The sequence below is a fragment of the Carettochelys insculpta genome, chromosome 9, assembly GCF_033958435.1.
Source record: "Carettochelys insculpta isolate YL-2023 chromosome 9, ASM3395843v1, whole genome shotgun sequence".
Lineage (NCBI taxonomy): Eukaryota > Metazoa > Chordata > Testudines > Carettochelyidae > Carettochelys > Carettochelys insculpta.
Window position 1 is genome coordinate 62,277,151 of NC_134145.1, and position 14,858 is coordinate 62,292,008.

At 50.1% G+C, this 14,858-nt stretch overlaps 1 protein-coding gene across 4 annotated transcripts in view; it reads left to right on the forward strand.

Annotated features, from left to right (window-relative positions):
• The window catches only part of PBX1 (PBX homeobox 1), a 210,671-nt gene that overhangs the window by 188,549 nt on the left and 7,264 nt on the right, over positions 1-14,858 (forward strand). For 2 of the 4 annotated variants that reach the window (XM_075002206.1, XM_075002205.1), the window contains exons 7-8: positions 3,016-3,128; positions 4,356-4,445. In XM_075002206.1, coding sequence (XP_074858307.1) covers positions 3,016-3,128; positions 4,356-4,445 — 203 coding nt within the window. The remainder of the gene's footprint in view (positions 1-3,015; positions 3,129-4,355; positions 4,446-14,858) is intronic. The other 2 variants (XM_075002208.1, XM_075002207.1) reach the window with 1 other exon arrangement.

A 14,858-nucleotide genomic window follows, 5' to 3' on the forward strand; every position in this document is an offset into this window, starting at 1 on the left:
AACCTTGGCCTCAAATTTCTTATTTCTAGTTTCCTTTCCATTGCTATTAGTGATACGTCCTCAGGTCACAGGTGGTCGCCCTCCTTGGAGGTGTGTCCTTCAAGTTCCCGAGGACAGTGACCGTATCCCACTACCTTAGACCTCAGTCAGTGTGGGGCAATAAACTAGCGAAAGTGATGGGAGAAGAGAGTGGGACTGGGAAGCCGGTTAAGGGATGAGTCTTGAAAAATTCTTGGGCTGTCATCTGATTAAGCACAGATGCTGAACAGCTTCAGCCAACCCAGGTGCTCTTCCTGTTAATTAATTATTGTTGTTGTTTGTATTATGATAGCACGTACGAATACCCCGGGAGATCAGGGACTCTTTGTGCCGGGCTCCATATGGACATGCATCAAAGCAAAGAGTCTTGCCCAGAAGAGCTTACAAGCTAAATATCTGTTTAAGATCTTGTGGTGTCCGAGGTCAGGTGGTGGTGACCCTTGCAAAGCTTGAGCCGGATAACGTGGGCCCATTAGGAGTGATGGATTAATTCGGTGATGGTGCTGCCCTGATTGGTGCATGTAGATGGTTCCTCTTAAACTCAAGTATCTTAGATGCCACTGGAGTCTTTTTTCTGATGGGCCCCTCTTTCCCCATCTCCCACACCAGTGTGTTAGTCCCTCACAGCTGTTTCTCCAAGCCTTTGGGCCCTCCTTGTTTGCACGCATGGCTTGTGCATACCCAGCAGAATGCTGAAACAGCACTACCAACAGCAGCAGGGCTATCTCGGCAATTACTGCTCTGACACAAATGCATCCGTACATGCAGCGCATTGGTATGCGCATATTTATGGCTGCATCTCCATGAGCAGCAAGACGTATTTAACATTTATGTAGGCACATATATTGTAACTATACTCTGCGCCAGCAGCAGCATATATCTTCAGAATGGCCTCTCGCAATTTCCGAGACACCGCCACTGTTCAGAATTGGAGTCTGCAGCTGTTTATTTTATTTTTCTCCATTCTGCGATCTGGTGTGTTAACTTTGAATCGAATATGGACGAGGTTTGTTGTTTTCATTTATTCATGTATTGTAAACCGAGGCTGGGTGAAATAGTTGCTGTGTTGGAGACAGACCTATTCCTTTCCATTTGGGAAGGGAGTGTTGTCTAGTGGTTAGTGCAGTGTGGACTCTTGGTCTGCTCCCACCTCTGCCACTTACCTGATGTCTGCTCTTTCACCTGTCTGTGAAAGGAGAAATAACAATGCTCTCCCACCTCTTGTGGGGTAAACTAATTAAAGTTGGTAAAGTGCTTAGCGATGCTCAGAAAAAAGATGACAACATACAAATGAAAAATAATACCTTTCTCCTATAGTTTTACCTTTCAAATAATAACCCTGGGGGCAGATAGAAAATGCAAATTCTTTGCTTGCTCGGCAAATGATGTGAAGGATTCAGCATTGCTGTCTGAGTTCTTCCTATTGTTGCTTATTCTTGGCTCATTTACTGGGAGGTATTTTGCAGCCTCACGGCCTCTGTAGCCTTTACGGATTGTGTTCTTACCAAGCTCATTCAGGGTCTGATTCACCAATGTCAAGAAATCTTTCTGTTGGCTATGGTGAGCTTCTGGTCAGGTTTTCATTGCTGAGTGATCTTCCCATCTCCCTTTAATTTTGAGACCTTCTCTAGTTTCATGTGGGAGGCCATTGTGAAGAAACACTCCAAGAGCTAGCGCATGCCTTGGCCAGATTCTTAAAAGGAGAGCCCCTGCATCCCCAGCCCCACCCCCAGTTGACTTGCTGTCCCTGGCTCAGATGCGGGTTCCCTCAGAGGAGCCTCTAGAGGCAGGACTATTCTTTCCCATGACGGGAGGAAGAGGGAACTGGGCTATAGACTTGTTGCAGAGCTTACGCATGACTCATTGTTGGGCGATTCCACCAAGATGATGATTGCCAATATGGCTTTGCAGGGCGCGGGGATGGCAATTTGAGTAACGTGGGTTTGAATCAGTACAGCAGAGCTGACCTGGGCCCCTGAAGTCTCCCCCTTGCCAGGCGAACGTCATGTCTATAACCCAACCTTGCACGTTGAGCTTTCTCACACTTAATGCACTGAACTGCACGAGCATTTTGAAATAATCCCATTTCCACCCCCCCGTACAAGGCCTTCTGATTGTACAATGCTTTGGTTTCCTCTGGTCGGTGGGCCGGGGCAGTGGTCTGTGAGCTGGAAGCAGAAAGCCATGTTTCTGCAAGAACATTTTTCTGTCCCACCCAGTTGTCTCTGTGCCTATCAGTGGTGACTAGTGCATGCAGAGGGATCCCTGTTCCATAACTTCCTTGGGAGCTGGCATGGAAAGGGGTAGGAGATCCTCTCTTGGTCCATCATGGTTGTTTGGGGTTGCTTAACCAATGATTCTAATCTGCCCGAATGGAAGTGCAGGATGCCAAGGAGGTTAAGAGAAGGTTATACAATACCTTTCTGTCCCTGTGAACCTTAGCTCATGGAAACCTGCTACCCCTGCTGGATGAAGTTGTCCAGCAATGGATTTATTGTGAAGGGGAACAGCACATGTTCTTGTATAACCTACCTCTTCGAAAGCCCATTCCACACCCATCTCGCCATCAGACTTCTTATGAGCATCGGTGGGAGTTCTGTTTCGGGGGAGGTCGAGTATGGAATCCTCTTTAGGCACGAAGACATGCAAAACTGCCTTAGGATTTGGATGTGTGTAGATGAAAGGAAATTGAGCATCCCAGCCTCCTAGGCTTGGTTTTGAGACTATCCTGCCCCCAGCTGGGAAGCTGCTACAGGACAAACCTTACGGGGAGATGTAATAATGTATGGCTTTGTATAACCTCACAACTGCTCCCTTTTTTTGCTTGCACTGTCCTCCATACTACTAACCTACTGTGTGTTTTTTGTTTTTCGTTTTTGGGGTTGCTTTGCATGTTGGTCCTTCCTCTTGGCTGAGAGTTGCGGGGTGGATCCTTTTCCTTTCTATGATTCAGGTGCCTCACTCTTTCCTTTCCAGGTTCTTCCAGTTCTTTTAACATGTCAAACTCTGGAGATTTGTTCATGAGCGTGCAGTCACTCAATGGGGATTCTTACCAAGGGGCCCAGGTTGGAGCCAACGTGCAGTCACAGGTAGGGACCCATCCGATGTGCTGCCAGTGAATGCGTTAGTGTTGGAAGAGCCCTTGATTGTATTGGCATTTCCCACTCGGGTCCCAAAAGAGATATCTTCAATGGTGCAAATGAACCAATCAGACAAACCCACAGGAAAAACCTCCCCACCCCTGCCAAACAAAACAAAACAAAAAACAAAAAAACCCATTGTCTTGGGGAATCTTGCCCACACTTTGTGAATGCATTTGGCTCTAGCTTGTTAGCTTGCGCTTGGAGAGGTTTAAAAGGACAGGCGTACGCTCAAATACAATTAGCCAAGATGTAGCTCGCTTGCTTTATTTTTCAAGAGACAGGGCCAGATGTTCATACTGGTGTCTCATTCGTGAGGCTTCCACTCGTTCGTTCGGTGCTGAAGCTCAGTGTCTGCTGAAAGGAGAGCGAGGCTGAAATATACAAATACACCCTGTTTTAATTAACAACCAATGGCCCAGGCTTAGACATTCCCTCTTGAGTCCGATGAGGCAGAGATGGGCATTGAGCATCTTTTCTGGAGTGTCTGCAACTTTGGCCAGCCGAGGGTCATGCCTGCTAATTATCTTAGATGCACTTGAGGTTTTCTGTAGGCTCCCTGCTTCCCATCTAGCCCCAACTCCATGGGTCCAGGGGGTAGTCAGGGCTTTGCAACTGGTGGGTGGGCATCACCTCCTAAACATTTCTGCCTTGGCAAAGTGTGTTTCTAAGCCAAATGGATCGCGTTTCCACCTTGGATGCAGAGCACAGTGTCATCAACAGGGATCAGCCGGTTTGTGGCTTGGGATAATAACTGGGGGAGGGAACCAGCAGGGCTAAGCAGGGGAGGGATGGGGACCTATTGCCATGGTAGTTGTGCACACGTTCCATGCCCCTGGAAGTAAGTATATGAACAGCGCTCAGGCAGAGGTAGCGCTTGTTTGGTTGACACAGAGGGGCAGAAGGAGGTAAGGGGAGCTAGAGTTTCCTTCCATGGCGTTAGCAGCAGTGAGCAATTGACTGCCCCAGCTGAGCTCTCTTTTCCTCCCCGCTGTCTTTGCTGCGATGCTGAGAACTGACATCCGAGAGCGACCGTGTCCGTGGAGGATCACGGTGTCTGGGTTTGGGGTTGTTGGTTTTTATTTTCTCTGGTAACTAGACAAAATACAACCCCGTGCGGCTTTGCCTAATCATCTCTGTCTCTAATTTTCTCTTTCTCGTTGTTGGTCTGTGTAGGTGGATACCCTTCGCCATGTTATCAGCCAGACAGGAGGATACAATGATGGGCTCGCCGCAAGTCAGATGTACAGTCCGCAGGGCATCAGTGTAAGAAAAATAGGCTTGTTTTTCTTTTCCTTTTTTTCTGTATGCGTGTTTCGTTTTTGTTCTCCCGCTCCCAATTATTTCAAAGCCATAGGGCTTAGAATGCCACTTAGTAGCACTTGTCTTAGCTTTACGGTCACCTAGTTTATTGCTTCTGTATCGGTCACGCCGACGGCAGAGTTCTACCCACAAAAAGTGGCGACTGGGCAGGCTTCATGCAGGCAGCTGGCGTCTAGGCCTGTCAGATGCAATCAGCGTTTGCAAGGCACCTGCGGCCACATGCGTTCACCCGAGAGGAGCTGCTAAACAGGTGACACCTAGTAGAACAGTGGTAGTGGATGTCACCACAAGCCAGGGCCTTGAAATCTTTGTAAGAAGGACAATGGCCGGAGCCCATCATGGACAAACCAAGGTCTAAAAATAACCCTTCCCCTCGTCAGTGTCTAAAACCGAAAAATGATGACGACGATCAAAAGGGGGGGAGATAAAAAAGCATCTTCTACTTGTTCTTGGGTGTGCTGGCGGCTCCCGAGCAGCATGAAAATTCATAGCGACAAGCTGTGTCGTACAGAGTGAAATCGATCAGACAGACACAAGGAGAACCGAGTGTAGATTCGGGACAGCAATCCAACTTCATTTCTCAGATCAATCGTCCGCCCTCTCAGCAGCCGTGACAGCAAGCGGGGACAAGAGGGCAGCCTGGAAAAGGAGGTGGTTCGGGGGGAAGAAGCGGGGGGAGTGGTGGTTTTGTGTGTTCTCTGGCCCCGTTAGAGGTCACAGAACCAGGCAGGAGGGTTACATGGGGATGCTCGGAAGAGGGGACTTTGTTAGTTATGTTGTATTACGAATCTGAGGGAGGGCAAAGGAATCTGTTGGTGGCAGGGGTACAGGAGAGGTGAAGGGCTTAGACCTTCCTTGTCTCTCCAGATACCCGTCTGGATCCATATACCACCCACACAAGGGAACATGTTCCAAAGTAGCCACCTCCTCTGAGAAGAATGGGTCACAGGCCATGGGCCCCGCCTGGTGTTCTCCATGGGTTCATGTCACTTTGAAACAAAACACCAGGAGCCAGATGGGATCTGAATGGAAGCCTTAAAACAGCCTCCATGGACTGGCTTTCTGGCTTTCAAATCAAAATGGCAGGGCACCGGGTGGGCCGTGATATGCAGCCATCTTGGTCCACCCACTACTAGCTTGCATGTTGGGCTGCACAGCAAGGAGCCCCTTGCTTTGATCTTCCTCGCGTTCCCCTTATGGAACAGAGCAGAGGCTGAAATTAGGAATTTTCTAGTGGCAGGCAGCAAATCAAGACCCACGTGTCATTGGAACGGCCAAAAACCTAATCCGCCGAAGTCAGGCTGTAGAGAGAGGCTGCCACCACGCGGTTCAAGTCTTGGCTCATTGCTGCGTTACTCTTGCCTTCTTTCCCCTTCAGCTGTGCTGAGAACAAGGGACATTAAGGCTGAGCACAGAGGCCTGACGTCACAAGGCAGAGCCAGGCGGTTTTGTGAAGTAATGCGACTGAACATGTGCAGATAATTATGTCTGATTGCATAAGGCCATGGCAAAAACTGGGCTTAGAAATTCCAGATGAAAGATCCCATCGCGCTGCATTAATTTCTGTGCGAGCTGAATGTATTCCCTCTCTGGCTGCTTGATACAGAAGAGCAAATGAGTCGCAGGCTGATCGTGATAAGATATGATACTTTTGTATAAATTAAAATACCCCCAAGGAATGGCTGCGCCTGTTATGGGCGGGGAATTATTTAAAAATAGCAGCATTCTGGGTTGTCTAAATATCAGGGGAGTTGCTCATAAAGGTGTGGGGGGGTGGGAAGAAGGAAGCACAGAAAGGGGAGAGCAATCTCGAAAGCCAAATACAAGGCACAGGCCCAGATAGGGTGTCCCCCTCTGTTCAGCCAGGCACTACAGGCCAGCCACAGAACTCAGGGGACCCAAGTGACCCATGACAGAGCATTGGAAATTTGGAAGCTGCAATGCCGTAGGTGGGCTCTCGGTTCGTGCAGTATGTTTCCACTTCCATTTCAGGAGCATCGGGGATTTGATGGCTCTTTTGGGAGGAGATGAGGATTTGGGCCAAAGAGGCTGCAGTGGGGAGAGAGATTAGATTAGTTGGGGATGGCAAGTTGGCTAGTGGTTAAAGTGCCCAAGAGATGGTTGTTCTTGGCTGTATTTCTCAATTGTGAACAACATTAAGCATTGTTTCTTGCTCATCAGTCGGACGCACTGCTGCCCTGCTCAGCTAGGGGGTGGGGATCGGTGTGTTTACAAACAAGGTTGAGAAAGCATCTTTATCACTCTGACATGCCTTCACCTGAATGCCTGGGCATCATCCAGCCCAGAGAGGGCACTGCTGTAGGTAGCACCCAACTTCAATAACTCGGTCCCTCCGAAAACGCTCCACAGACTATCTTGGCAGAAAGCTCTTCCCTGCACCCTTGAAACCAGCCACCTCTGGGGAGTGCCATTTCCCACTCCTCAGCAAGTTTCAGACAGGAAGTGGAGACGAACGCTGGGTCAAGCTCAGACTGCACACCGAGCAAGCCACCAGGCCAGGGATGTCAGGCACTCTTAACAAAGCACGATTGGACCCAGTGACGCTTTGCATCAGTGCACGATTCTCAGCTGCCAGAGCGAAGATGCTGCCCGCAGCTGAGTGAGTAGAGCGCACAGCCCGCAACTCTGCAGTTTGGAGCATCTAGAGGAAAGATCTCAGCAATACAGGAGACCAGGAGTTGCCGATCAGAGCGTAAACCCAGGCAGCATTTGTGCCATGTGCTGAAGATCCCATTTGCGGCACAGGTTAAACTCTACGTTGATCTTGCAGTACTCTTGGGGGCTGGGGCTGCATTATCAAAGAAACCTTTACCAGCTCGGCTTCTAGGTGTTTGATGATGGATGGAACTAAGGAAGTTTCCCCACTGCGGGTGTGACGTCTCTACCTTGCCAGCACATCTCCCGGCGGAGGCTCCGTCGTACAACGTGTTGGTCTTGATTAATATCATTTGTGTACTTTTGTGTCAACAGCTTTGAACACCGCATGGTTTGCGTGACGCATTCTTGCAGGAAGAGGCGTCTCTGGAAAGCTGACAAAGTCAGCAGCCTTTGCCAAAGGATGCATTGTGGTGCTATGCCTCAGACCTCTAGGAGCTGAGCTGTGGGCAGAGACCTGCTCCCTGAGCTGCAGTCCCGGACATTGGGAAGCTGGTGGCAGAAGAGATGCCCTTCTGTGGACTCTCTGGGAATGTCCATAGCACAAAAGTGAAAGCCAGACCTGTTGGCAGTGACTCTCGAGTTCCAGGTTAGCGGACTTGGGCTTGTGCTACGGGGCTCAAAAGAGCAACGTAGGTGTTCTGGATTGGACGCTGAAACCTGGTGAGCAGGCATGTTTTACGTCTACAGCACAAAGCAGAGTTAACTGACCTGGCTCTGACTTGCTGCCACAAGAGAAAAAGCAGTCCTGTAGCACTTTAAAGACTAACGAATTAATTAGGTGATGAGTTTTCGTGGGAGCTTCGTCGTCACCTTAGCTCATCAGCTAATAAATTATTTTGTTAGTCTTTAAAGTGCTAGAGGACTGCTGGTTTGTTTTGTGAAGATACAGACTAACACAGCAACCTCCGGTGACTCCTGCTACAAGAGGTTTTTGCAGTGTAGACATGTCCTCTAAGGTCCGTAGAAGAACATCCCTCCTTTCTGCATTTTAAGCTGCACGGGACAGGAGCAGCTGTTGCAGGCCCTTTGGTGACCTCAGAAAGCCTCTTCCTTCTTGCTGCTCCATCACCAGGTCTTCTCAGTCAACTGATCACTGGCCACCTTTGTCCCCCATCATCCCATTTTCCGCAGGTAAACCATGAACCCAGCACTTTTTGAGTGGGCTTTCTAAGGCGCTTCTCCTCCTGATTCTGCTCCCCGCAAAATCAAGGGGCTGCTGACTTTCACAGAGGCAGAGTTAAGCCAGTGGGGACCACACTGGAAAACTCCACCCTTATGTCTTTAGCACGTAGCCTTCAATAAAAAAATAACTCGGGGCAGCAGACTAAAGACAGCAGGTTTGGTGGGGGAACAAGGTGTCTCCTAAAGCAGGGGATTTGTCAGGAGAAGAGCCAAGGCAACGGCACCACCAGGGGAATAATCGTATCTACCTAGTGCAAAGGCTTCAGCTGATGCTAGTTTCTCCAGCTAGATCTCTGATTATTAGATGCCTGGTTCCCATTGGAGGCTTGCATGGCAGATGGGTAAAATAGATTCACTAGTTAATATTCTTGCTGCTGGCTGTGAAAAGTTTTACGAGGAGATATGATTATTTGTGATGTACTTCACAGTCACTACGTGGGGAGCTATCCTCTTCCAGCTCCTGAGCTGGTCTCTGGCCCTGGGTTTGGTCCTTCAGGCTTAAAAACATTATTTTAAAAAAAATAGGAAATTCCCCCACAAAGCTCCAAGTTAAAGCTGGGGTTGCCCAAGTACATTTCACCATGAACACTAAAAAGTAATATGCACACTCTGCACAATACCCAGTATCCTGGCATTAGCCCAAGGCCCTCACAAAATTCAACTGGCGTAGCACGTGAGACCTTGCAGCAGGCTCAACACACCTCCTTTTAGTTCAGTGCTGAACCATAGGGTAGTCCAAAGAACTGAAAATCGCACGGCAAGGCACAAACCGAATCGGGAACTGTTCGGGTATGTGCTTGTGTTTCACTGATATTTGTGGATGGCTTTATTTAGCAGCGTTTCTGTGATCACTGATACGCGTTGTTTTGAAGGCTGGGGGTTAGATACTGAATGTGAGTTCAAGAAGGTGGGAAATGTGGATTCACTTGCAATCAACTTTATTCCTTGCCTGATGGCTGGTGCATAGGGGTGCTGAGACTGCAGGGCGATGGTGGTCGTTGAGAGTGAACGTGGCACTGGGAGAGTATATGTTAAGGCAGGATAGGGTCAGTTCTCTAAGGAGCAGGCTAGCTGAACATAGTGTGACTGTGATGGGGCAGATGGCGGTGCACTGGAGGGATTCAATTCTGGGTGGGTCAACGGGTGGCTCGGACGTGTCTGTGGACTCATCCTGTTGTCGGCATTTAGTCTGTCGCTGCAGGGAGGAGCTATGAATTCAAGACAGAGTTGGCGCAGGTGGGAATCCCTAGAGACGGCCAGGCCAGGCAGAAGAGCTTCAGCAAAGGGCTCACTTGTGGTCGTAGGTTTGTTTTCTTTTGAGTCTTCCAAACAAGCTGAGCCCCAGGAAGACAGTGAACTGGAAGCCACCTCCAGGCCTGTTGGCCTTGATGAGGTCAGGGTGGGGACTCTGTCCCATCCCCTTGATCCCAGGAGCACGGAGCCTCTACTGCCCCCGCACTGGGCGTGGAAAAAGCTGATGAAATGGCATAGGAATCTGAACGAGCTCAGATTGCAGCCCTGAAGTGACAAGCAGGAGGCCCAGGCTGAGTCTCATGGAACCACTTGGAGTGGTAACCACAGCTCCAAAAACAGCTGCTTCAAAGACTTATTAACCCAGGTGTACTGGACTGGTGGCCAAGCAAACTCAGCCCCTCTGGGCACAAGCACTGGGAACAGAAGATAGCTGCTACATCCGGTGGGGAGAGGCATCCTCAGCTCTGTTGGCAGAGGCACAACTGTGGTGTACTAAGCGCTAGGCAAGATGCTGCTGCCAGAGGCAGATAGCGCCTTTCTTGGCCCAGTTAAGGTGGGTTGGAAGAGAATGACCATCAGCGACTTGGAGATGAGATATTGCTCCGGTGAGTGACTGAGCGTATGGAGCAAGCAGCCCATTGGCCTGCATCCACGACCCCAGCCATAGAGTAAATAACGATATAGGAGATGAGCGAAGACAGTCGAAATTTGGAGGGAAACGTTCAGGGAAGAGGCTTAAGCTGAGATCAGTGTTGTGGTCTGACACTGCTGCTGTAAACTAGTGCTGGGAAGGACACGGACTTGAGGGCTGTGTGCATGTAGAGGATGGGGCAGCGAGACCTGGCCTGGTCACGTAGATTAGTTCTTAGAGGCTTTGTGTTCCATAGGGTGTAACTGGTGTCTGAGCTTGTGATTTCCTCACTTCTTAGGGTTTGTGGTTTTGAGAGAGAACCCAGTATGCAATCTTAAATCCTAGCTACTGACGTGTGTGTGTGTGTGTGTGTGTGTGCGTGTGCGCGCACGCGCACACATACCACACCATGGAGTTCCCAAAAGCAGTCAGCAGTAGCCAGACTCTGCTCCCAGTGGGGGTTTCACTGCAGCCATCAATGAGAACAGAGGAGAGTTGTAGAATACTAAGAACTGAAAGGGGTCTCAAGAGGTCATCAAGTCCAGTCCCCTGCTATCACAGTGGGACCAAGCCCCATCTAGATCATCCCTGTTAGATATTTATCCAACCTGCTCTTACATATCTCCAGTGATGAAGATTCTACCACCACCCTAGATTCTTTATTCCAGTAATTAATCACCCTGAGAGGAATTTTCTCCTAATGTCTAACCTAGACCTCCCTTGCTGCAATATAAGCCCATTGGTTCTTGTCCTAAAAAGCCACAACAAGGGCTTGTCTGGGAGTACAGCCGGTGCAGGGCTCTGGAGTGGCATTTTGAGATCCTTTCACGTGAGCCAGGTGAGGCCGAAATGGACACTGTTATAATGGGCCTCCTGGGAGCCCAGCTTGGCTGTGCTACTGGCTCAGCGTTGTGGAGAAACATCACAGTCACCTGTAGCATGCCAGACGTCATGTGCCTTGGTCCAGCCCTTGTAGAAGTTGATGGGCACCTGTGCATTGACATCACTGGGCACCAGCTGCAGCATGAGGCAGGGGACACAGCTTGGCAACTGGGTGGACAGCTTGTCCACCTGCTGAGCTATTGCCAAAGGCCACAGGGCCCGTAATTAATCAACTTTCTCCTGGGCTTCTCTGTGAGGCTGGCTGGGAGCAAGAGGTCTGCCTTCATGCTCAGGCTATGTCTTCACTACCCAGAAGATCACCCTGGTGAGGGTCAATCTTCTGGGGTTTAATTTCATGTGCCTAGTGGGGGCGCACGAAATCGAACTCTCAGGGGTCGACAGTCAATTCCCGCACTCCTCAGTCTCGCAAGAAGTAAGGGATGTCAACGAGGGAGAGGACAGCCAGGTAAGTTGATTGTAGATAAGTGGATTCCAGCTATGTTACTGGAATGTCCTATCTACAATCGACTTTGAGGTCTAGTGTAGACCTGCCCCAAGAAATAAAGGCCATTACCAGTCATGAATAAAGTGGGGGCTTCCCAACCAGCCAGATCGCCAAGGCCGTGTTCATTGTCTGCCCCGTTCTCTCTCTCTCTTGTTTCACCAGTGGCTGGAATGAAAAAACCCTCTAAAAATAGTTAGGTACAATCAGAACAGTGGGCTGGTTCTGAACGCCACCGCCCAGCCTCCCCATCCCCCTTTCTGCTCACCGTAATGACCCTGCAAACGCTAAATGGCATTTGAGCGCATTAAGCAGCAAACTCTCTGGTGACATAGCAATTACGGCTCTGAAATAGATTTGGTGCGTCACGGAAGATAAGGGTTTTGAAAGTTGCTGTTGTGATTATAGCTTGTAACGCCAGCAAATAACAGGCTTCAAAATAAGAGGCTGCCAAAGGAGCCTTGTGGTTGTGCCTCAGTGATGGCACGTGAATTGCTGTTCATGTCCTAAGTGTACTTGAATATGCCAGTCTCTGAGCGGTAGAGTTGGCTCAGTGTCTCTCTTTACACAGCCTGTCATTGTCGGGCTGATAATCTGTGGTAATTGCTGCCTCTTGCAGTGGTCAGAGATGAGTAAGGGTGGAGGCTCTCTCTTCCTGGAAGCCATCAGCAGTGTCTGTCCCTGTGTGTGCTGCATAGACACCTGCGGGTGCCTGGTTACCATCTGACCTTGGGCATCTGTGTCAACAGGTGTACTTGTCGTGTGCAGACTGGGAGGGTGGTGTCAACAGATAGTCACAGGAGGCCTTGTGAATGTGTGCCTGTGTGTTGTACGCATCCAGCGTGACGGCTCCCATGTCTGTATCTGAATGTGTACACAGCTGCTGCAAGTGGGGTATGGATCAGTGTCCGTGTGTGTTGTGTGATTGCAAATATTTGCAAACAAGGTCTCTGCATTATGTGTGTTTGTATGCAGCCTGAATGTCTGCCATCAGCTGTGCCCGCATATGGAAGTGTCTGGTAGAGCTGGAGGATTGGGGATATTTTTAGGTTGAGTCAAAAAATAAAATTAAAGCAATTCATTCTGGATTGACCCAAAAGGATTTTTTTTTTAAAGCAACCAGAAATACTCTGGAAAGTTCTGTTTGGAATGACACAGAAGCATTTTGTTTCTTCCTTGAGGCTAGGCAACATAATAATAATAATAATTTGAAACAAAATGTTGTTTGAAGTCCAGAAATCAAGATGTTTCATTTAGAAAACATAGAAGCCGAAATTTTTTTGATTTTGTTCAGAAATTCAACACGAATTGGCCAAATGTTTCTATTGACCCAGATTTCCACTCTTGCTTCTATATACATGCAGCCCATTTGAGTGGGTCCGAGCACACAGTTGTATGCAGTGTGTGTGTCAGACTGTGTGCGCACAGGTATAATCTGCTTCTGCACAACACTGTTATTCCATGGACAGCGTGTTGTGAGAATGAAGACAGAGTTGCTTGATTTCTGTTGTGGGGCTGGGTTTGGGTCTCCTCTCTGTAGGCTGCCCTGCTGATGAACGCCAATGTTTGGTGGCTGTGGGGTGTCTTTCCCTTAGGAATGTTTCTCCCCAGCCATGCCGTTGCTGGAGAGATTTAGGGAGGTGACTCGGGCGTACCCCACCAGCCTCTGCCCATGATAGCTGGGATCATGGCACATAGCCTATTTGCAGACACATGCTTGGTGCTGACATCAGCTGCTTTGGGGCACCACAGAGTATTTCTGAGTCGCAGTTGAGCCTTTTGTACAGTACCGGGCCAGCACAGGCTGTCGCCAGCAGACATGGATTCTCTGCGTGAGCAGAGCGCTGCAGAGGGCGAGAGGAGAGAGAGACGGCACAGGCCTGTCTAAAACAGGATGGTGGCTGCCATTGACTTGGCCACGGGCAGAAATTTTGGAAAGCTTAATTAAAGCGGTATCGAATCAGTGTCGGAGCCAGGGGAGGGGACTGCGCACATCTGCTTCTCTCCAGCAGGGCCAGGTAGCTTTCGGGGGGAGGTGGCAGCAGAGGAATGGCTGGTCACCTTCTGTTCCCTTTCCCTTCCTACCAAAGTCTCCTGTACTGTCCTGAGAGGGCAGGTCCCTCTTGTCCCTCCACCTGGCTGTGGGTGTGGCTAGGAAAGTGTCACACCTTTATCCCCCGCTGCTGCTCCTACTAAGAGATGCAGGCTCCTGCCCAGATGCCCACAGGTGGGCAGAGCCCCCCTCTGTGCTTGGCAAACAGCCAGCAGGATCATGGGCAGAGCTGTGCCTGTGGCTTCCCTGCGGCTGCTGACGGAAGGCGCAGAGAGACAGTAGCGGGAGGCTTCGGATCCCATGTGGCACCAGCCCAGAGAGCGGGGGCTGGGGAGGTTCTGCTCAGTGACGGGGTGATTTCGTTGTGGAGTCGAAAAGGAAATAAATCCAGAAGCGCTGCAGGGTGATAACTGCACTTCAAAACCAGTGAGCGCAGCTTCTCCAGAGGGCTTATTCTAGGTAACGACCCGCAGTGCAGCCAGGCAGGGGATGGACGTGGCGATAAGGAAGGTAGCCTGGCATCCCAGATTCCAGCAGGTCGAGTGTGGCTTCTGTTCACTGGGGCAGCCGGTTAGCTTGGGATGCTGGAGCCAGGTCAGGAATTAGGGCCTTCCTTCCCGGGTTGGTTCCCGCATCGAAATGGACCTGTGGAGGGCCCCAGGATTGGGATTGCTCACACCTGTGTGTGTATTCACCTTGGATCGCACAACCCCATTGGCCTCTGGGGGCCACCAGCAACTGAGCCAATGACCATAATTCTCTTCCTTCCCAGTGGGTTCTTAGCACCTTTGTCAAGGCCCCTTCCAGCTTTCCCTGCTTTCAGACCTGCTGCCAATCAAGGAAGACCCAGTCTGGGCTCCTGGTAGCCTGAAAAGTCTGCTGCAGGGGGCATGGTAGTTCCCGGACACGCATGCCCATCTCCGCCAGCTGCACTGCCTTCCCCTTCGGCCATCCCCGCTCTCTGCGTCACTTTGGCCTGGCCTGGTGGAGCCACCAGCTCAGGAGCAGATCTCCATTATAGCACCATAGCCTGTTAGCTGCTGACAATAGAGCCAGGCAGGCGAGCCTGGTTAATCCCAGCTCAGGTCAGCATGTAGAGTTGTCTCCATGCTAGCATGCCCCAGCTGGAAGGGCCCCTCTGCTCCCTGAGAGAGGAATCCTGTTGTCTTGGCT